General features: G+C 35.9%; 3 protein-coding genes and 1 long non-coding RNA gene across 7 annotated transcripts; 1 reads left to right on the forward strand and 3 right to left on the reverse strand.

Moving 5' to 3' along the window:
- Positions 1-363: 363 nt before the first annotated feature.
- LOC114518267 (tectonin beta-propeller repeat-containing protein 1-like) lies at positions 364-9,476 on the reverse strand. Of its 3 annotated transcripts, XM_028538234.1 has the most exons (8): positions 9,461-9,476; positions 8,431-8,591; positions 7,564-7,734; positions 6,825-7,099; positions 6,028-6,193; positions 1,604-1,648; positions 748-1,461; positions 364-620 (listed from the first exon to the last, which is right to left on the reverse strand). In XM_028538234.1, the coding sequence occupies exons 2-8, from the start codon at positions 8,471-8,473 to the stop codon at positions 598-600; spliced, it is 1,437 nt and encodes a 478-aa protein (XP_028394035.1). In that variant the 5' UTR covers positions 8,474-8,591; positions 9,461-9,476; the 3' UTR covers positions 364-597. The 3 variants fall into 3 exon arrangements, with proteins under 3 accessions (XP_028394035.1, XP_028394042.1, XP_028394049.1); XM_028538241.1 differs by lacking the exon at positions 9,461-9,476 and having other exon boundaries at positions 7,564-7,731; positions 8,431-9,350; XM_028538248.1 differs by lacking the exon at positions 9,461-9,476 and having other exon boundaries at positions 1,625-1,648; positions 8,431-9,349.
- On the reverse strand, positions 1,657-5,292 carry LOC114518290. Of its 2 annotated transcripts, XR_003686468.1 has the most exons (7): positions 5,179-5,292; positions 4,460-4,649; positions 4,072-4,199; positions 3,236-3,346; positions 3,047-3,169; positions 2,660-2,770; positions 1,657-2,489 (listed from the first exon to the last, which is right to left on the reverse strand). It is a non-coding gene; the product is annotated as an uncharacterized LOC114518290 (long non-coding RNA). The 2 variants fall into 2 exon arrangements; XR_003686467.1 differs by having other exon boundaries at positions 1,657-2,770; positions 5,179-5,291.
- Positions 9,477-12,144: 2,668 nt separating the features above from the next.
- LOC114517033 (EF-hand calcium-binding domain-containing protein 1-like) lies at positions 12,145-15,241 on the reverse strand. The gene is made up of 7 exons (XM_028536678.1): positions 15,132-15,241; positions 14,853-14,990; positions 13,894-13,998; positions 13,339-13,424; positions 13,001-13,066; positions 12,820-12,924; positions 12,145-12,549 (listed from the first exon to the last, which is right to left on the reverse strand). The coding sequence occupies exons 1-7, from the start codon at positions 15,196-15,198 to the stop codon at positions 12,508-12,510; spliced, it is 609 nt and encodes a 202-aa protein (XP_028392479.1). The 5' UTR covers positions 15,199-15,241; the 3' UTR covers positions 12,145-12,507.
- An 807-nt stretch (positions 15,242-16,048) lies between these two features.
- LOC114517023 (glycylpeptide N-tetradecanoyltransferase 2-like) lies at positions 16,049-22,875 on the forward strand. The gene is made up of 12 exons (XM_028536667.1): positions 16,049-16,491; positions 18,340-18,464; positions 18,702-18,793; positions 19,115-19,231; positions 19,411-19,581; positions 19,835-19,943; positions 20,030-20,101; positions 20,470-20,508; positions 20,686-20,745; positions 21,087-21,254; positions 21,529-21,666; positions 21,750-22,875. The coding sequence occupies exons 1-12, from the start codon at positions 16,176-16,178 to the stop codon at positions 21,768-21,770; spliced, it is 1,428 nt and encodes a 475-aa protein (XP_028392468.1). The 5' UTR covers positions 16,049-16,175; the 3' UTR covers positions 21,771-22,875.
- Positions 22,876-22,901: the final 26 nt, after the last annotated feature.

Consider the following 22,901-nt stretch of genomic DNA (forward strand, 5'->3'; position numbering starts at 1 on the left):
ACAAATTAGCATCAAATGTGGTATAACAACTGCCTAACATAGACAAAACACTTCTCAACGTTTCGACCCGAGGGCCTTCGTCAGGAAAGTTAGTAAGAAGGCCCTCAGTCAGGTCGAAACGTCGAGAAGTGTTTTGTCCACTAGTATAAATTTAGGCCGATTTGACCGCGTCCAAATTTTCATTACGCTTCACTGTAAACAATATTGTCTCACCGAAACAGACTCCAGCAATTTCCTACTAAGAGCGTTTCGCCTTCAATTCGAATGTGAGTGGCTATTTCCTAATTCCAAAATTTTATCGACAACATTTATCTTTTAACAATATGGAACGAAAAATGGAAAAGATGGAACAAAATTAATGGAGTATAATTATTGAAGTTTTTTAGCCGCAATTTCTAAATTAATTAACGATAGCTATAACAGTGTTTCAATGAACACACTAGTCACTAGCTTTTCCAAATCACTGTTTACAGTATTGTGTATTACTCTACAGCTTTTAATAACTTCCTCTCAACTACAATCTACGTTTAATAGTATCCAATTATCATTTCATCCGAGTCCGTGTTACCATGCATCAATGGAAAGAAATATTGGTGTTTAGGAAGAACATCTTGGGCAACCTAAAAGAAGAGTAGTTTATAATTAATTATTACGCACTATTAAGCAAGGGCTTTAGTGTTGACTGGGAAGAATCATTATACGTGGCACATTTTATCCCGAAATTTAAACGAGTATCAGGTAACCTACCACCATTATGATGTATTTGACCATCAACCAACAGATACTGGCCATTCACCCCAGTGGTGATGTGGGAACCATGTTGTTGAATTAATTGCCAACGGGTACCTAAGGGACGTAACTCGGTGATACCAGTACGACGCCAAACTTGTCCAGCAGAGCTAATGCCATAGACATCACCAGCTGCACCAACTTCGATCTGTTTTAGTTTTCCACCAACGTGAATCCATTTTGTGCCAGCGCAATTTTCCTTGCTTACCCCAGAGCGATAGAATATGTCGTCTCCACTGTTTACGCCCCAACAACCCAGAACACCACAGCTAATATATTTCAGCGCACCAGAAACGCGCTTCCAACCAGTACCAAACGGTTTACCATACTCGATCCCTGTGCGACAGTAGATCTGATCTGCAACATTCACACCATACACTATACCACTTGGTCCGGAATCAATTTGCTTCAATTTTCCAGATATGTGTTGCCACGATTTTCCAGAGGGCTTCCCTTCAGTGACCCCAACTCGATAGTAAATATTGTCATGTCTGTTCACTCCCCAAATTCCTGCTTCGCCTGCTGATACGTGAACGAGAGCTCCTGGTATATGTTGCCAACTTAACGGGCTTTTTAAACGGAATATGGCATCATGCCTGTTCACACCCCACACCGCATTTGCTACCCCGTGGTCAATTTGTTTCAAATGTCCTGGGATTATGGGCCAATTACCTAAAATTGATAGTTTATTCTGACTTGCTGCTGTTGTTGTTGTTGTTGTTGTTGTTGTTGTTGTTGTTGTTGTTGTTGTTGTTGTTGTTGTTGTTGTTGTAGTTCTTATATATACTGTACTACAGTCAGTAGTTCGTCTCACCGTGAATGAAAATAGTCACACCGCCATAAGAATAAATGGCCCCACCAACAAGGGGGAAAAATGTTGACCAATCAGGGCGTTTGTTGACATTTTGGTCTCTAGACCAATCAGATTACGTGGAATTTGCAAAATGTAAACAGAAGGAGTGAAATCATAACACCCTGTTCTAAGCCTTCTGCAGCAGTCAATATTTAGTTTTTCAATCTTAAAACACTAGAATCTGATAAAGCAATTCCTTTTCTACAATTTTGTCGTCGGATTTTTCCAGAATCGTCCTGGAGCGAAAATTATTTATGTTTGAATTGTCACGGCATGACCAGTGTAGATCACCAGTCCTGTCTCTAGACTCTACAGAAATTGCATTGTTTACAAACTGATTTCTCTAAAAAATAATGGTTACCAAGACGTTAACTAAATAATATATGACAAAGAGTGTATATTTACATTATAACTAACAAATATTGCTTTGCTTACTTTTTAAAATATTATGAATATTATATCGTATACAGCGGGGAAAATCGCGCGCTTTTTCCGAAAATGTTTCTTTTTTCTCAGCGTATGCAAAAAGGATACTACAAATTGTTAAAGTGAATAAAGTCTGTCAAAATGCCAAAATTTAAAAAGCAATGCAACAATCCGTTTCATAAAAAATGGTCGGGGCGTGAAGGAGAAAAGGTTTTAAATCTAAGAAATCGTGGCCTGCTTGTAATTTCAGTAGTTTTTGAGCAATATGTTAAGGAAGAACTTGGCGAAAAATCGTCTTATGGAATCCAGAATCTATGTGCAACATGCCTGCACAAATGCTTCACGAAAAGGAAATTTACGCGATTGCTTCCTAAACAACAAGCCGACGAGTTGAAAAACAACGTGAAAAGCCAGGTATGACCTACAAAAAGCATTAAACTGATCAGTGAACTTGCTGTAATTATCAAAGAAAATCCGTTATTACAGAATGACAACATACTCTGGGCCCTCACATTGTAAATGCCCATACTTTTACATTTTAGAAATAAGTGGGTGGGGTGTGTAGGTGAAGAGCTGAAACCATATAATTACCTTATGGCCATTAGTATGGCCCTCAGAGAAAAAAAAGTCAATTAAGCACACTTGTAATTTAGCTTGTGGTATTGGAATCTTCTGCTAAAAACGAGATGAACAGGCAAGAATCTGAAAAAGAAACTACTGAAGTCAGCTCCCAAGGTGAAACTTCAACGGCTTACATCAACTCGCCTGTAGTTTTGAGTGGTGAAGAAACAATTTCCTGTTGCTCCAGCCAAACAATTGCAATTAGCAGTCAAGAATTGGAAAGCAATTCCAAAATTGTTACAGCCGAGCAAGAGTGCCAAACAGATGATGGTGTTTTTATGTCAATAGACAAATATGAAGAACTTGTAAAAAAGGCATCCTATCCAAATTTCAAAAATGATTTGAACAAACTCAGACCTGTCATAACAAAATTGGCAGAGCCTGAAATGGATCCTGATGTGTTTGAGATTATGTGCAAAGATGTTGGTGCTGATAAATTATATTCATCCATACAAGAAGCCATAACATTGGATCCAATGTCTGAAAAGAGAAAAAATCTTAACAAAATGCGCACAATGGTCATAATCTACACCATGTTATACTCACAATCACAAAAATGCAACTCATTTCAAGTCACACTATCCAGGACACTGCAGCAGTTTGGAATCAGCAAACAAGGGCTTGAATCTCTACGGAATCTTGGAATTGTTGCACATCCTAAGACAGTCAACATATTAACTAAATTAGCCTCTTCAACCCACACAAGTCATGTTGTTACATTCATTACAGATGCAATTAAGAAGAACCAATTCCTTATTTTATGCATCGATGACTACCACAATATTCACACACAACACCGCCCGGAGACAAAAACCCAGACTCAAGTGGTTCACATGGCAACTTTGCTTTTAAAAGTGTTCCCAGAAATTCAAGCAGTTCCACATCAGGGAAGTGATATACTACCAAAACATCCAGTTGAAATTCCTGATGTGAAAAACTTTATTTCCATTAACATGCCAAAATTAGCTAAAACATATGCTGAAAATATGCCTAGCTGGGCATTATCAAAATATTTTGATCCAGAAGCTGAGAGACAACGACTTCTAATTCATGATTATCAACAAGTGGAGAATCATAACATTACATGCATGGATAACACCAAACTGGTTGACAGCATCGAGTTACCTCTCAAATCTGTAGAAAATGCACTAACAGCTATAAACAAAATGCTTACAAGTGGCTTGGAAATTTATCTTAAGGACTTTATTGTACCCTTTGTTGGGGACTGGCCCATGCAATATTTCATTAGACAGTTGGTTTATTCATCATCTCCCAGTGTGCCAACAGTGTTGAAAAATGTGGTTCCCCTGATTGGTCCACTACATATATCCTTAAATGCAAGAGAATGTGTCTTATTGAATTTTCACAATGTTTTTGCTGACCTTTATGCTTTCATCTTTGGGAAAAAAGCAAAGCTGGCTAAGAAACCAAAACCATGGCGTACATCTCTATTGCTTGAAATCATTTATGGCGGATGGACATTGATCAGGGATCTTATTCTCTCGATGTTCTACAAAAGCAAAGATATTCAGTTTTTAACACTGTTAAATCTTCTCGACAATTATATCCCATTGGTGTTAAGTATCTACTCAATTAACTTCAAGTGTAACAAATTTGAACTTTTTTTCCAGTCCATACTTCACTGTTGGGTTATGTTTGTAATATTCCGAAGGCGCCACTATAACAAAGCTTTGTTAATAACCCTGTCAACATTTCTTCATTGGCAAGAAAATGCTTCAACTATGCTTGAAACCATTGGTCAACATTTACCTGCATTCGATGAGTATCCAGTGGAAAACTTTCACTCAGTCTTGAGAAAACAAACCAAAGAAACTGATACAGCTGATGAAATTTCACGCAAAGCTAAAGAAATTGATGCTTGCAAGCATGAACTCCATTTCTTCCAATCTGCATTTGTTCCACCCAGAAAGCCAAATTACAGCAGAAAGCGAATTGACACCTTAAAAGTGAAAGCAGCAGAATTCCTCACCCTGAAGTTTGAATCTATTTACACCCACCCTAATTCAACAATTCAACAACCCCAAGCCCCTAGACAGCCAAAACATACCACTAAGTGGAAGCTACCCCACCTTTTTGGTGAGAAGATCATGACAAATAGAGTCCTTCCACTTGGATTTACATCCATCAAAAATCCCCCAAACCCAAACAGGTAAAATTATAAATTAAAATTCAATTGACTGAGCCATGGATGATGCAAATTTTAGGGTGATTACATTTACAAGCCAGTCAGGGTGAGTTTAGCCACCCTACTGAAATTTATAACAGACAACATAGGTATTAAATAATATAACCAAAACACATGAATATAAGCTCACAGTTTGCAACGGTGGGCTCCTCTGCCCCTTAAGAGTTAGAAATGCATGTCTTATCGTAATATAGGTAATAATCTCCTGCAAATTTTGCCTGACAAGCAAAGTTTTTATTAAAACCTGTACTAGTTACTAAATTGAAATTATATTAAGTCTTACTTTATATATTCCCTGTCATAGAAAGTGCGATTTGATCAGCTGCGAAAGAGTTAACCCTCTCTGGAACGTTTTCCGCGGATGTGGCCATTCATTTCATATCGAATGCCTTCTGCCAAATATTAGCAATTGGCCCTGTTTGTGAAGCAACGTTGCTGTCGAGTGTTCAAGATCTCGGTACGACTGCAAATAACGCTGTATTTACTCCAGCGACCTACTTTGAACCCAGTGAAGATGAAAACGATGAGCAGAGCGACGACAGTGATAGCGATGTTGGAGAGACCGAAGACGAACAGAATAAAACAACTGTGGACGAACTGCTGCGAAAAATAAACCTTTGGCAAAGGCCATCCTCTGCATTGCTGTGAAAGGCAGAAATCGCAAGGGTAATACAGGCCTGTAAATTCCAAGAAGTAAACCGGATGTATACCTACACTTTAGTGGGGCGTTTCCGCATAAATTACGCTCGAGTTTAAAAATACAACGTCAAGGATTAAGTTATTTTTTTCATAAATCGGTTTAAATCGAACCCGGCACTCTTAAATCTCAAATTTGATCGTCTGTTAAAACACGACTTTGTCCAGATAATTCAAACATAAATAATTTTCGCTCCAGGACGATTCTGGAAAAATCCGACGACAAAATTGTAGAAAAGGAATTGCTTTATCAGATTCTAGTGTTTTAAGATTGAAAAACTAAACATTGACTGCTGCAGAAGGCTTAGAACAGGGTGTTATGATTTCACTCCTTCTGTTTACATTTTGCAAATTCCACGTAATCTGATTGGTCTAGAGACCAAAATGTCAACAAACGCCCTGATTGGTCAACATTTTTCCCCCTTGTTGGCCCCACCAAGATCTAATGCAACTATCTGAGAATATCCTGCTGAAATATGCGTAAGTTTACGGCTTGGAATGAATCTCCACTTCGTTCCTGTCGGGCGGGAGGATGAAACACCTTCTCTAACAAAAAGTTTCTTTCCATGGTTAATTCCATAAACTTTTCCTTCCTTGTCCACCTGACAAAAGACATACAATTATACATTTCCTTCTAATTGGTCTAATGTAGTTTTTCGTAGAAAATTAAAATATAAAAATAGTGTATATAACTACTGTAACATTACACTTAATTATACACATGCAAAGTCAGTATATAGGTAACCGAAGGTGTTTAAAAACCCCCTAATCACAAGATAGCGAGCACAGTTTGAAGAATTAAACCACGAAATCGTAGACAAAAATGCAGCCACTTGTTGGCACTGTTGCTTACTAATCAATGTTATAAGTCAGTCTAGAGTAGGTTTGTGTGAGATTTTACATTCCGAAATCGAACTTCGTATTTGTTATAATCCAACCCCGTGAAAACCTTTTAATAGGAACGAGGTTAGTTGCTTGTCAAATATATAACACTGATGGTGTGTTACTTCATATCCGAAACAAAAGTAAAATGTCGATGGCAAAAAGTCGCTATAGTGAAAAACAGGATGGCGTTTATGGATACACTTGCAAGGTACCGACTGAAGGTAAGCTAGTATCGAAAGGTGCATTCCATGCATTGGGCCCCACGACCAAGAGTAGAGGCCAAAGTGTTGTGACATTTAACACTCAAACACGCATGATCATATTGCATGTATAACAATATGCAATTACCTCTAATTCCGATAAGTAACCTGGTATTTTGACCCACTTGTTTCCAGCGCAATTTTTTGGATTTACACCGTAACGAAACCAAATTTCGTCGGCATTATTTACACCCCAACAGCCATAAACACCGCAGCTTACATATTTCAAAGCTCCTGGCACTCGCACCCAACCTGTACCTTTGGGTTGACGCAAAGTAATGCCTTTTCGACAGAATATTTGATGATGACGGTTAACGCCATAGACAATTCCCGGAGGACCTGAATCGATTTGGATCAACTTTCCTGGCAATTGATAATTATTTATGATTGAAATAACATGCAATATTCACGAAGAACTTTGTGTAAATATGATAAATATCCTGTCATGCAATCGTAAATGGTGAGGACTTCAATACAGTGTGGACCATTAGTTAGATAAAGTTAGATAAATCTACAGTAAGATGCTATATAATTCAACTGGATAATAGGTAAAACATAGGATAACCACTTGATGGTTTCTGTGTTTGGATGGCTTGATCCAAACACGCAGGAATGTTGCGAGAGTTAAGGCTCCTCCATTTAAGGATTCTCCATTACCGTCCGCCTGAAATTTTTTGGTTGCAAAATATTGTTAGGTACCGAAAATGCAAGTGCAACTGCAAGGTTTGCAAGGTTTCTTGTATTGTACAGGCAATGCCCCTCCACGTTGTTTTGATGGATTTTTTCTTTCATTCCAAATAAAAAATTGCAATCGAGCTATTCATTACCTGCTATATGTGTCCACGATGAACCTTTTAGGTTACTCAGAGTTACTCCTTCACGATAAAAGATGTCTCGATATCTGTTTACTCCCCAGAGTGTATCATCCGAACTTATATCAAGTTGAGCTAATCGTCCTGATATTAAAGACCAGTTCGGATTGGCGTTTGTACCAACTGCTGGCAAATGTGAAATTATATAACATCATGATTCATGAATACAAGTTTGGGGGGCTCCCGAAAAACGACACCCTCAGGAAATTTGTTTATGGCTAAACACTGAAGTAAACAGTCTTTGAAAATCTTGAATTGGTGCATGATAATTATACTGACCCATAGCCATGCGTAATCGGTAGTGAAATGTTTGGAGTATCTCCATGCGACATTGCTAGTACCTTCTAATACGAGATTTTTCAATGATTTAATTGTCAGTATTATACCACTGTCTTCGAAGTTCGAACCCAAAATTCGCTTGAGGCACTGGCAGTTCAGCAGTTCATGCACTGTGCAAACAAACCAATATACTCAAAAGTTAGTCAAAACCGTGGTGTAAAGTAAAGGTAATGTTGCAAGAAACAACTTTCAACATCAACTATTTTTGTTCATTGTTGCGTTGCGAGTAAACCTGTTATCGCCTTCATAAGGGTATACGTACACGGAAGGAAATATATATAAAGTATATTTTATTATGACAAGCAAGTAAGGGTTGGATATAGCGCTATACATATAGCGAAAAAAACACACATATTGCCCCATCGACAATAAGATCCCAGCCATGCAGGGTTCATGTATACAGACCTGGACCGGGCAGGGTGAAAAGCGCTATCCTGCTTCGTTCCATCGGCCCCTGCCAAAATTTCTCTGTAGTAAACTTACCTGTCCATCCTGCGATGACCAACATCACCAAATATATAGTCATCGTGTGTTTCTTCTGTAGTTCAAATGATACGCGTATACTTATATTTAATGTTGAGAATCAAAAAGCTTTCTGTCAGCGGCGAATCTTGCCTCGGTATGATTCAAATGTTGATCCAGTTCTGACAAAAAAACAACATTGCACTTTCCTTTCAACATTTTGCTGCAGTCACAAGCTGAAGGAAGCATTAACAACAGACAATTTCCATAACACTGTGGTTGGTATTACAAACTTTTTTAGTTTTTGAGCACTTGAAGCAATCATTTTGCATACCTTGAACATTGCCAGGTTAAACCACGGCATTGTATTTAAATTTTTACTATATCGTCTGTAGCTAACATAAACTGAAAGCGATTGAACCATTAGGGATTAGTCTGCTGCCTGCACAATGCAAAATTACTCACATCCAATGACTGTTTTTTTTCAAGAAAACATGACTTAAAAACTCTACACCGTATGATGACTGCAGTGAACAACGAAAGATGCATTTCCTGACGTTTTTGTGCCACTCTCAAGAAATAGCCCAAATAAATCATATCATTCCAGTGGGTCTCAATGCACAAATTCTCATTTTTCATGCGAGTATAACTGAGTATACCTTTAGTAAATACGCCGTTTTGCCTACGGATATCTGCAAATTGTCATAATTGGCAGTTCTGGTCCGTTCACGCACGGTTCAATTTGGATGCCTAACGTTGAATACTGTAAATTTGACTAATTCTGTATTTAAATACTGTACATTTGACTGATGAAAGGCGACTGATCAACCTAGGCAAAAAAGACTAAGAGACGATTTCTTCCCCAAGAAACACCTTGGTTCTCTTAATCCTTGGCCTATTAGCTATTAAACTATTAGCCTGAATGAAGAAAGATTATTGTGAGTGTGTTATATACTGGAATATTCTTGGCACTACAGAAGAGAAGTATACTACAGACTACTCCATTTTACATAACTCGTCTTAGGAGGAAAACATTTTCCGAATCACTTACCGAACTTCGATTTTATTAACTCTCTCATTCCAGACAACAAAAAAATACTACCTACTAGGGTCACTAGGCGACAAACAAACAGTATTGCATGAGCACAAAACGGCTGCATTACACAAATAGCCACATCAGATGTATTTGTACAAAGTTCATCCAAGATATAATAGTTATGTACACACTACACAGAAATTAGGATGAAATTTTCTATTCTCTACACATTAGTGACTTCACTCAGCAAACGTCAACTATCATTATGTGCAATCTTCAAATGACAGTCGCTACCAGCAGTCACATTGCTTCAGTAAATTGTAAGTTGAACCCTTCAATAGCCTATACGAAAAACAGCGGAAATGCCGTTAACAATTTATATCCTGTAATGGATATACTGTATTATATATATTTACTGGTAATTTACTGATTTTCAACAAACAAACTCGTAATATAAACGACTTTCAAAGGCCAATAATGGGCAATATCAAAGACAATTGAATTCACAAATAATGAAATTAAGATAGACGACATTTTTGTCAAGAAGTTGTTTGCATTGTTAATAATTTTGATTGGATCTATACGAAGCCAATTTGCATAACACTATGGTTGGTATTACAAACGTTTTTAGTCCTTTAGCACTTGAAGCAATCATTTTGCATGCTTTGAACATTGCCAGGTTAAACCATTGTATTTAAATTTTTACTATAATGGTCTATATCGTCTGTAGCTAACATAAACTGAAAGCGATTGAACCATTAGGGATTAGTCTGCTGCCGGCACAATGCAAAATTACTCACATCCAATCACTGTTTTTTTTTCAAGAAAACATGACTTAAAAACTCTACATTGTATGATGACTGCAGTGAACAACGAAAGATGCATTTCCTCAAGTTTTTGTGCCACTCTCAAGCAATAGCCCAAATAAATCATATTCATTCCAGTGGGTCTCAATGCACAAATTCTCATTTTTCATGCGAGTATAACTGAGTATACCTTTAGTAAACACGCCGTTTTGCCTACGGATATCTGCAAATTGTCATAATTGGCAGTTCTGGTTCGTTCACGCGCGGTTCAATTTTGATACCTAACGTTGAATACTGTAAATTTGACTAATTCTGTATTTAAATACTGTACATTTGACTGATAAAAGGCGACTGATCAACCTAGGCAAAAAAGACTAAGAGACGATTTCCTTCCCGGAGAAACACCTTGGTTCTCTTAATCCTTGGCCTATTAGCTATTAAACTATTAGCCTGAATGAAGAAAGATTATTGTGAGTGTGTTATATACTGGAATATTCTTGGCACTACGGAAGAGGAGTATACTACAGACTACTCCATTATACATAACTCGTCTTAGGAGGAAAACATTTTCCGAATCACTTACCGAACTTCGATTTTATTAACTCTCTCATTCCGGACAACAAAAAATTCTACCTACTAGGGTCACTAGGCGACAAACAAACAGTATTGCATGAGCACAAAACGGCTGCATTACACAAATAGCCACATTACATGTATTTGTACAAAGTTCATCCAAGATATAATAGTTATGTACACACTACACAGAAATTAGGATGAAATTTTCTATTCTCTACACATTAGTGACTTAACTCAGCAAACGTCAACTATCATTATGTACATGCAATCTTCAAATGACAGTCGCTACCAGCAGTCACATTGCTTCAGTAAATTGTAAGTTGAACCCTTCAATAGCCTATACGAAAAACAGCGGAAATGCCGTTAACAATTTGTATCCAGTAATGGATATACTGTATTATATATAAGTATTTACTGGTAATTTACTGATTTTCAACAAACAAACTCGTAATATAAACGACTTTCAAAGGCCAATAATGGGCAATATCAAAGACAATTGAATTCACAAATAATGAAATTAAGATAGACGACATTTTTGTCAAGAAGTTGTTTGCAGTGTTAATAATTTTGATTGGATCTATACGAAGCCAATTTGCATAACACTATGGTTGGTATTACAAACGTTTTTAGTCCTTTAACACTTGAAGCAATCATTTTGCATGCTTTGAACATTGCCAGGTTAAACCATTGTATTTAAATTTTTACTATAATGGTCTATATCGTCTGTAGCTAACATAAACTGAAAGCGATTGAACCATTAGGGATTAGTCTGCTGCCGGCACAATGCAAAATTACTCACATCCAATCACTGTTTTTTTTTCAAGAAAACATGACTTAAAAACTCTACATTGTATGATGACTGCAGTGAACAACGAAAGATGCATTTCCTCAAGTTTTTGTGCCACTCTCAAGCAATAGCCCAAATAAATCATATTCATTCCAGTGGGTCTCAATGCACAAATTCTCATTTTTCATGCGAGTATAACTGAGTATACCTTTAGTAAACACGCCGTTTTGCCTACGGATATCTGCAAATTGTCATAATTGGCAGTTCTGGTCCGTTCACGCGCGGTTCAATTTGGATGCCTAACGTTGAATACTGTAAATTTGACTAATAGTAATACTGTATTTAAATACGGTACATTTTACTGATGAAAGGCGACTGGATCAACTATGTAGACGACTGATCAACTAAGAGACGATTTCCTTTCCCGAGAAACACCTTGGTTCTCTTAATCCTTGGCCTATTAACTATTAAACTATTAGCCTGAATGAAGAAAGATTATTGTGAGTGTGTTAATTGTTATATACTGGAATATTCTTGGCACTACAGAAGAGGAGTATACTACCGACTACTCCATTATACACAGCTCGTTTTAGGAGGAAAACGTTTTCCCAATCACTTACCGAACTTCGATTTTTTAACTCTCTCATTCCAGACAACAAAAAAATACTATACCTACTAGGGTCGCTAGGCGACAAACAAACAGTATTGCATGAATGGCTGCATTACACAAATAGCCACATTACATGTATTTGTACAAAGTTCATCCAAGACATTGTAGTTATGTACACAGAAATTAGGATGAAAAATTTCTATTCTCTACACATTTGTGACCTCACTCAGCAAACGTCAACTATAATTATGTACAATCTTCAAATGACAATCGCTACCAGCAGTCACGTTGCTTCAGTAAATTGTAAGTTGAACCCTTCGATAGCCTATACGAAAAACAGCGAAAATGCCGTTAACAATTTATATCCAGTATGGATATGTATTGCATTATATATATTTACTGGTAATTTACTGATTTTCAACTAACAAACTCGTAATATAAACGATTTTCAAAGGCCAATGTCACAGACAATTGAATTCGCAAATAATGAAATTAAGATAGACGAAATTCTTGTCAAGAAGTTGTTTGCAGAATTGCAGTGTTAATAATTTTAGTTGGATCGATGAATTACAACATTACAGTACTTGGCTTTTACCTTAGCATCGGGTAAACATGGCCCAAAAGCTTCAAGTAAAAGGGGTTCCTTCTTCACGACCATTTCAAAGTCTTTAAACGACAATTTGCCCACATTACCATGATCCTAGGATGATAACAGTATGTAAATGATATTTGCACAAGATGACACTGGTAGTTTTCAAAACGTATATCTAACTTACAACCAACTTTAAAACAATTTCGACCAGCTCTTTAACACCTTCATCAGGATCTTCTTCAGTTGGTTGCTACAGAAACAATTACCATTCAGCATTTAGTTTTACCTTAATTGTAACTGTTTCCTAACTTTGCCCTGACCAGCTGTTCCTAATCAAAACCTAATTACCCAAACACTTAATAACACAAAACAAAAAACAAATACTGGCTCTTTCATTGATTTGATAATACCACAGACACACCTATGAGAGTTTTAGGCATGGTTGCATTTAACTAATTGCCTTTCACAAATTTGGCTCCCACCACACTCCGCCAGGACCATGCCCCCTAACCAATATCATACCTTAATAAGACTCGATTTAAGCATTTGAAATATTTCTTCTCGAGATATGTAGCCATCACTGTTAAGGTCATAAACTTCAAAACAATCTACAGAATAGGTTGGAAATTACAAATGTTTTCCTTAGTATTACCATATATACGTACTGATGGTACTGTAATATGTTTCTGTGCAATTTGCATAGAATTTGTATGGATATACAGTATGAATTGAATTTAAAATGCACAATTATGTACTGTAGTTTGAAACAGTATACTAGGCTGGTAAATCATCCAATAAGACTTGTCATCATTCACTCATCATCAATCTCATCTGCAGGTAAATCTTTAGGAAAATATAACTCAACTTTCCACAATCAGGGTGGGTAGTGAGCACTAAGACTAGATAAACTATAAGACTAACTAATCTTCTAACTCCTCCATTCATCATCAAAATTGAAAGGTTGCAGGGTGCTCTTTCCAAAGGGTTACATCTGTGATTAAATGTACATATGTACTGATCAAGGAAATCTCACAAAATAAGGCAAATTTAAGAGCATTTACAATACAAAATAATTACACTGCATTTTCTCTTCCATAGTTCCTCTTAGAAAAACTGATAGACCCAAGATCCATTCTTCCATATTTATACTGCTGTCATTGTCTTTATCGAAAGCTCTAAACACTGTGTTGTTAAAGAATTTTAAAAAAATGCATTAATTATGCCAGACATCAAATAGATCCATTTCAAAGAATATGAATTTGAAACATTGCAAGTGCAAAAGAATGAGCTTATCATCAGTATAATATTATTGTCATATAAGTCATATATATATTTGTCATATAAGTCATATATATATATATATATATATATATATATATATATATATATTATATAGAATTGCATATGATTACATTTGCATGGGATTTCTATAATATTATAATATTACACAACATATGCAATTCTAATTAAATTTCGAGTATCTATCTATCTATCTATCTGCGGCCAACGTTTTTGCAAATGGGTGTATATATATATATATATATATATATATATATATATATATATATATATATATATATATATATATATATATAAAAGTTGCGTTGTGCCAAATACAAGTGTAGATATAGAAAAAGGTTGCTTGTCAACTAGAGAGATATTATTCGAACATAATCACTGCTTTGTATTTTTTAATATCACTTTATTCACAAACGTTTTCGCTCTCTTAGCTCTTCAGGTGATAAAGTCACTTTATCACCTGAAGAGCTAAGAGAGCGAAAACGTTTGTGAATAAAGTGATATTAAAAAATACAAAGCAGTGATTATGTTCGAATAATATCTCTCTAGTTGACAAGCAACCTTTTTCTATATATATGTATATATATATATACATCGTTTTTAGGGCAATATATTTGAAGACTTCTAGTTTTTGTTCTTCCAACATAATAGTCTACCTATTTCTGAATTAAATTTAATTTGAATTGCTTAATTCTAATATTGCAAGAATGAGTTTTTAAAAAGACTTTATACCATACCTCCATCCATTAAAAAATCATCTGTCATGCCAAAGGTATTGTGTAGTATATCACGAAATTTCGTTCGATCTAGTTTCTCCTTTTGGTTTGCTTTCTCACGAAATATGGTTAGCAAATTTTCTACCTCGGTTTTAGTGACTGTGTTAAAAGAGAAAAAAATACTGTGTCACTGTGTGTCTGTATAAAAACCGATCCTGATTCCTGACCATTTTAAAAATTCATATCGGAGATAACGATTCAAATTACTTGCCTAAAACGCATAGTATACTGCATACTTACAATGTGTTTGTTTGTAAATACCCTCTGCTAATTTTGCTTGGTTTTTCTTGGCAGTAATGCTTGCCATACTTGTAAATAAAAGTGATGATAAAATGGCTGCGTCTTCGTTGCTAAGGACGTCGCTAAGTGTCGCCAAATATCGCGGGCATATCTCAATACTTCATGTAATCATGTTAAAAAATCACTAGGCTACTATTAGTATAGTCATGGTCTAGTTGAGGTAGCAAATTCTACTGGCAAATTCTTACTAATTTCCCGAGTACTTTATCGCACTTTATCGACAGGTAATTCTAAGGCTGAGGAACTCAGTTTTCCGCATATTTTAGTATACATAAAAATTAGAGGCATTTAACTTGTCCTTCGGTGTACGTATATGTGTGCCACTGACCTCTATTAGATGGACTGAGCGCTTTTATTAGAGTCCACTGACAACTTTGCGGTGTTTATGACGATTTAAATTCGTAAGAGGGAAAGATATTACTTCAGATATTCGAGGAATGCTTTTCAAAATGGAAATACAATGTTTTAATAAGTTTTATCACATTTTAGTGTAAAAAATATGAACAAGGACAGCACACGTACGTAAACTAATAAATTATTGTGCCCAGAGTCTAGTATAGGTCAGTGGTGTGTTTGTATAGGCACAGATGAGGTATATGTGAACGTGCGTGCGTGTGCGTGCGTGTACGTGCGTAACGTATGTAGGTAGTTTGTGGACTTTGTAGCCTGTCTTCGAACTCCTATTCTTTCTTTCAACAGATCCAGCCACCTTAAAACGAACACTCCTGCCAAAAGTAGCCAAACACATTGATCTTAAAATGTAGTACCACGAACATAGTTATTAATGAAGAGGTCTGATAATTAGCCAAGAAACCGCAAAAATGCTGCATTTGAAACTCCATGCCCCCATCACACACGCTGCCCGTCCCAAATTCTAACCTGTCCGCCCACCATGCACAAATTTATTTTCAATTTCACCAAATTTGCATACATGACGTTTTTCTGCGTAAAGCGCTTCGAGGGCTGGTCAACATTGAAATCAAAATGGCGGACGAAGAAAAAGTTGAAAGCGGCGGAGAAAGTTCAGAAAAAGAAGATACTCCCGTCACAAATGGATTTCTCGAGTCTGCTGAAGCTAAGCCTGACACAACTGCGGGCAGCAAAAAGAAGAAGAAAAAGAAAAAGGGCAAGAAGAAAGACGAAGGAACGACACTTGTACCAAGCCCACAGGCATTAGCACAACTACAAAAGGCAATGGGAAAGATACGATTTAACGACGCAATGGGAAAAGGGAAGACAAAAGGAAATGTATTTGAGAAGAAATACGAATTTTGGGATACCCAGCCTGTACCAAAATTAAGTGAGTACTTTTATCGAATTACTTTATAGTTTGGTCCAGCATGATAATATAGGTGTGTTTTGTTTTCATGTTTTCGTTGCAATTCCTGATTCTTGTAATTAGCTCTCTTTTACTATGATTACTGATCTACGTTTATAACTAATCTACCTCGTGCATTTGTAGTATGCAGGGTCATGAGATTTAATAGATTGCTCTTATAAGATATGTTGGATATTGAAACTAGTTACATTCTTTAATCTGTTTTCTTTTGGACATTTATTGATGCGATTTCACGCCTGAACTTGTACTATTCATATTTGTACGTTTTGACATAAAAGCATTGCAAAAACAAAGTCCTGCACAGAGGTACTTTTTGCAATTGTTCTGTTGCATTTTGACAAAGTTTTGAGTAATCCTATACCTGCAATATTAGCACATCGTTTAAATCAAGTTTTGTAATCTAGATTAAACAAGTAATATTACTTACAAATATTATATCAAAAAGTGACATTTTTAATTACTTAGACTAATTTGAGCTCATTTAAAAATTGTGCAATGTTAGTGATATAATAATTTAAAAAACCTTTTGACAACCTTCCTTTTAATGTTTTTTTTTCACTTTTATGAAATTTGTAATCTTCAAAATATTTTTCATGCTCTTTGCATTGTGTGGCAATTGCGCTTAAAGATATTTTCTGACAATAGTATATAGTATATCTTCTCCAGTCTTGGGTTGCATAAAATGTTTAAGTTGTAACCCAGAACTGACTAGAACTGTCATGGCAACTGGCTATCAGTATTACCTGGCAGATTTAGAAAATTGGACATGACTGGATTAACATTAATAGCTGGAAGAGCATAAAGATAGTCTTGGAAAAAACATGCTTTCTAAAAAAGGATGAAAGTAGATTTGCAACCTCAAACATAACCACCAGCAAAAGCAGTTTTTCTGCTGTTCCACTTAATCAATACTTGGACCTACTTTAATAATATTTTACTCTAACAGCAGACAATTTCATTCATCTTAAGCAGGATATTGTCAGTCATTTTGTTTATTTTGCATAAAGCCATATATAGTAACAGCAATTCAGTTTTATTTTCTTATTTATATTTCATTTCCTGTGAAAGCATCCTTCCTGTCTTCCTGTTTGTTGTTTCTGGTAACAATTAAACACTAAATTGATAAATTATAAATCTAATTGCAATTTAAAAGTCCTCTATCTAAAATCTACTAAGTTGTTTCCAAGAAAAATCTCAATTTTTTGAAAAAGTTTTAAGGAGCAGTTTTTTGGGAAACATTACTGATATCAATCCAAATTCCAAACATACAGTAAACATCCTGTTTTCTTGATATTCAAGATGAAGACTTGAAATTTCTGAATTGTGTATTGGCAATTCAGAAATATTACTGACCTTGTTTCTACATTGACCTGGTTTTATCATGAATATCAAGAAAGCAGTTGTCTATTTTCAGTTTTTTTAAGTTTGTCTGCCTGCCATTGTTACCACTAGTATGTAATATTATAACCATGCATATTTATAATATTAGACTGATGGAGTGTTTTTGTTTATATCTTTACATGGCCATTCATTGAAAAGAAATGAAACATCCAATGAACTAGAAAAGGTTTCTGGAAAGACTGTGAAAGATATGCAACTTCATATATGAGTTTTGTGAGGCTACCTCTTCTTGCCTGGCTCATTCTACTCAATTTAAGTTTGTTCATAAAATTTTGTTCGGATTGCTTGTCGGATTTTGTTTGGATTGCTTGAAGATTTAGAAATTTTCTGACATTTCTGCCTAAATATAAACGCCAAATTTTATTTCACTCCCCTCAACCAACCATACTTCTTGATTCACCTTTTTAGCTGATGTTTGTTTGGCAAATGAACCTGTGGAACCTGACAAGGCTATTGAAGAGATCAGGCAGGAAGAATACTCACTACCAAGTGGATTTGAATGGGACACTCTAAATATTGAACAACCAGTCCAGGTAAACATGATTCTTGTGTCCAATTGATTGAGTGACTACTGGGCTGAGCAAAATTTTTTTGCTTCTGTGAAGTAGGTATTATCTTGCTTTGTGATCTCGACTACACATAGTTATGGACTACATTACTTGCAAAACTAGTATTAAATAGAGTTTAATTACTAGGATACCGAAGTTCCTTCTTTTCAACCTTGGGCATATGAGATCCACTCACCATCTTTGCATGTTTTATGTTAATAGCTAAGAGAGTTGTACGTGCTATTGAATGAAAACTATGTGGAAGATGATGATAACATGTTTAGGTTTGATTATTCACCTGAATTCCTAAAATGGTAAGGTTCATAAATATTCAATCAATGTTAGTTCTGACAGAAGTTTTGCCTGACTGATTGGTTACCTGGATGGTGAAAAAGAGATCTTAACAAATGGAGTAATATTGATAATTTGCCCATCTGTATTCAACTCGCATTTCGTTCATCTTCTCAAGAATAAAATGTTCATGGGATGTGTATTTATTGTAACATTAGTATTTATTGGAGAATATATATGCTTTACAAGCTTGATCACATTCTTCTCAAGAATAAAATGTTCATGGGATGTGTATTTATTGTAACATTAGTGTTTATTGGAGAATATATCTCGATTTTACATAGGGCTTTAAAACCTCCTGAATGGAAAAAGCAATGGCATTGTGGCGTTAGAGTATCAAGCAACAAGAAATTAGTGGGATTTATCAGCGCCGTGCCTGCAACGATTAAAATTTATGACACGTAAGTAATCATTTGAGAACACTGAGCCATCTAACTAACTTAACATTGGATTTTTTTGTTTGTATTTTGCTGTATTTGCGTTTAGTAGACATATTAAGTTCTCGTTAAATCTTCTGTTAACCTTGCAAGCGTACAGGGATATTTCATTTCAGTGAATTTTCGTCGGCTATATTTTGTAGAGTAAAGAGGGTAGTCGAGATCAATTTCCTCTGTGTTCACAAGAAACTGCGCGAGAAACGTGTCGCCCCAGTGCTCATCCGTGAAATCACGAGAAGAGTCAACTTGGAAGGAATCTTTCAAGCTGTTTATACTGCTGGTGTTGTTCTACCAAAACCAGTCGCTACTTGCAGGTTTGGTTACATGATTCTGTACTACTAATAATAACAGATATTTTTATAAGAATGCATCAAACAATGCATTAATATGTACATGATCAGGGACTTCACGGGAGAGACATTTTATCTAATCCTTGAGATACGAAAATTATGTAGAAGTTTAAAGATAAAAATAATCTAAAGTCGAATAAAATCTGTTGTCTCTAGCACCCCCAAAGAAGCATGCAACAATCCCTAAATATCGTTCCTATATTATCTTGAATAATAGGTATTGGCACAGATCTCTAAACCCAAAGAAGCTCGTCGAGTGCAAATTTTCCAACCTCAGTAGAAATATGACCATGTCAAGATCGATAAAGCTGTACAAGTTACCAGACGTAAGTCAGGAAAGAGTCTATACTTCAAGCGATTTCTGCACGATCCAATTTCTTCTATATTTTCTAACAATATCTTCCATTCTCAGGAGATCACTATAGAAAATCTTCGTCCTCTTGAACCAACGGATATAGATGATGCATATACAATAGTGAAGGAGGTGTGTGTGAACACATTTTGCTTATGACTGAAATAATCAGGAATGGATTTTCCGCTCACTCCCTCAAGCCTAGGACCGTCATTGCTGACCTACGTAGCGACAGTGTAGAGTTTTAGTTTGGTGATAAGCTTAATTGATAAGCTGAAAATGCTTGACCTTAGTAAAAATTAGCAGCCTTAATTTAGCTAGTTGCTGGTCCTAGTCTTGTAATAAGTGGATCTTTCAATGGTCACATTGTTTTCATTTACGCACGGACGCAGTCCCATCATTCGAGCAATGCACCTGAGCTTTAACACACAATATGATTTTTTTACCTTTGAAATTTTTGGTAGCTATATCCAAAGCCTTTCTTTTACGTTTTTGTGTAGTATCTTTCGAAATTTTCTTTGGCGCCAGTTTTAACAAAGGTAAGTAAGTAAATCTTACCGTAGAGGCATTTAGGTAACCGATATTCTACGTAACTGCATAAATTTATGTGCGAACTTCATTCACACATTGAGTTTTGCACGATCAAGATTCAGAATGAAAGTGTATGTAAATTTTGCATCATTTTTGCTGCAATATTTTACTCGTTCTAATTGTAGGACGAATTTGCGCACTGGTTTACGCCGATCGAAGGTGTGATGGACTGTTACGTGGTTACGGTTAGTATTCTTTTACCGTTATAAATGATGTAATGCAAGATGTTACCAGAAATTTGATTGGCCTAGAAATAATGCAAGTTGTTGTCGAGCCAATCAAATTTTTTGTGACATCTTTAATCGGACATGTTTATGTGACAAAGTGATTAATATCATTTTCCTGAATGGTATTCTCTCAAGAACAAAAATGAGCAGGACTTTGATGGAATTATCACTGTTGCTAACGTATCCTGAAATTTTACCAATATTTTATCATTTTTATAAAAGAGTTTTCCATCGATAGGTATTTCGATCATTTAAGTGATACTATGTTGCTATATGCATTTAATTTTTATTAAATTTAGGACAAAGATGGAAAGATCACGGATCTAATCAGCTACTACACTCTTCCGTCAACGATAATGAACCATCCTCTCCACAAGGAGCTGAAGGCAGCTTACTCCTTTTATAATGTTAGTACCGCGACTCCGTTGTTTGATTTAATGCAACATGCGTTGATTTTAGCTAAAAAGGTAAGTTGTTAAAATAATGCTATTAAGTTATTAACAAACAGATATCGATTTTTTGTGCGTACATAGTTCTGAATATGTTCTCTTTCATTCTTGACCATGCTGTATATCTTGGCGAATAACCATCAGTAAAAGCCTTTATGAAAGGTTATGCTTTACAAGCATGCTTCTGATTGGTCATTTCATATATTCCTATTTCGCACCCTCTTACCCAGAGTCGTTTGGAATATATCGACGACGTATTTTTCCTAGCTGACATGTTTCAAATATGTTTCAGTCCGGATTCGACGTCTTCAATGCACTAGATCTCATGGACAATAAAGAAATCCTCGAAAAACTAAAGTTTGGAATTGGAGATGGGAATTTGCAGTATTATCTCTATAACTGGAAATGCCCTTACATGGAATGCGAAAAGGTTTGTAATGCTGTACGAGTTCCATCCTCGTCCTTACCCTAAGCAACATTTCCTGACGAATCGTCTGCGGTTGTTTTGTTTAGGTCGGTTTGGTACTGCAGTAATCATTTCCATTTTTTGCTCAAATTACTCTCTGGGATGGTGACGCCATCACGAATTCCGAATTGATATTGATATTGAAAATGACAAGGGAAATAAAGGAAATAACAGTATACGACTATGAACTTCTCGGAAGATGCGCCAGCGACGTTACTTGACCACAAAAAGGGGTTGCCACACTGAAGACGACACATAATTTATCACGTTTGGTAATTTGTGTTATGTTCGGTAAACTTTAGTTCACATTAAGCATTGGACTTTTTGGCCTAGAAACATCGACTTTAATAGCTACACCGGCTTACATTGTCAAAGTTATGGTGATTACTGCTGTATTTTTCTAACTTGTAGTAATTCCTATGCTTTTGAATAATTTGCTGAAAATATATATAAGGGAACTAAAAGAGTGGAAACACTGACCCTCTAATAGTGGTTACAAATACCCCAAAACTTTAGGTTAACCAATGGAAAATTTCAACTTTGATCGCGGAAACTTTGACCATGTAGACCACGTGCTTATAAAAGATGCGAGGGGATTAGCTAATGATTCGCATGGAAACGAGATTTTTTTTCAAACCGAAAAACGCAATTATTGCAAAGGTGCAAGCGGTTATAGTTAACATAGGCTACTACCTAGTGTAGGATTGTCATATCGGTTGGTTCACTTCTCTTCTTCCAGGGCAACACCTTTAGAGTACAAATATGGTATCCTTTATCCCCTGGGTCTGGTCGTATGAGGTTGCCACTCTAATTAGTTGTGTTTTGTGATTGACTTTCAAATACGCGATGTCCATCGGCCAACTGCATTAACTGTAGTTAGTCTTTTGCGTTGTATTCTTGCTAAATGAAAGGTATAAAAATGGAAAGATCATGAACGTTATGCTGAGGTGCTGTATTGTAATGTAAATACTGCAAAGAAGTTGTTCTTCGTCATAAAGTACAGAAACATTTTCACCAACAATTACAGTAACTATATAGTGTGTCGTGGTCGCGGTTTTTCGTTGATTCGAAACTCACAAGTAAATTTAGTCATCAGTATCGAAGTACATCACAGAGAAAAAAATATCAAGTACAGTGTATATTAATTAAGCAAATGGTTCTTTCAAAGTTTTCGAAACGCTCAACTTGGCAGTTTTTAT

The sequence above is a fragment of the Dendronephthya gigantea genome, unplaced genomic scaffold (genome assembly GCF_004324835.1).
Source record: "Dendronephthya gigantea isolate DGI-Jeju-01 unplaced genomic scaffold, DenGig_1.0 000000F, whole genome shotgun sequence".
Lineage (NCBI taxonomy): Eukaryota > Metazoa > Cnidaria > Anthozoa > Malacalcyonacea > Nephtheidae > Dendronephthya > Dendronephthya gigantea.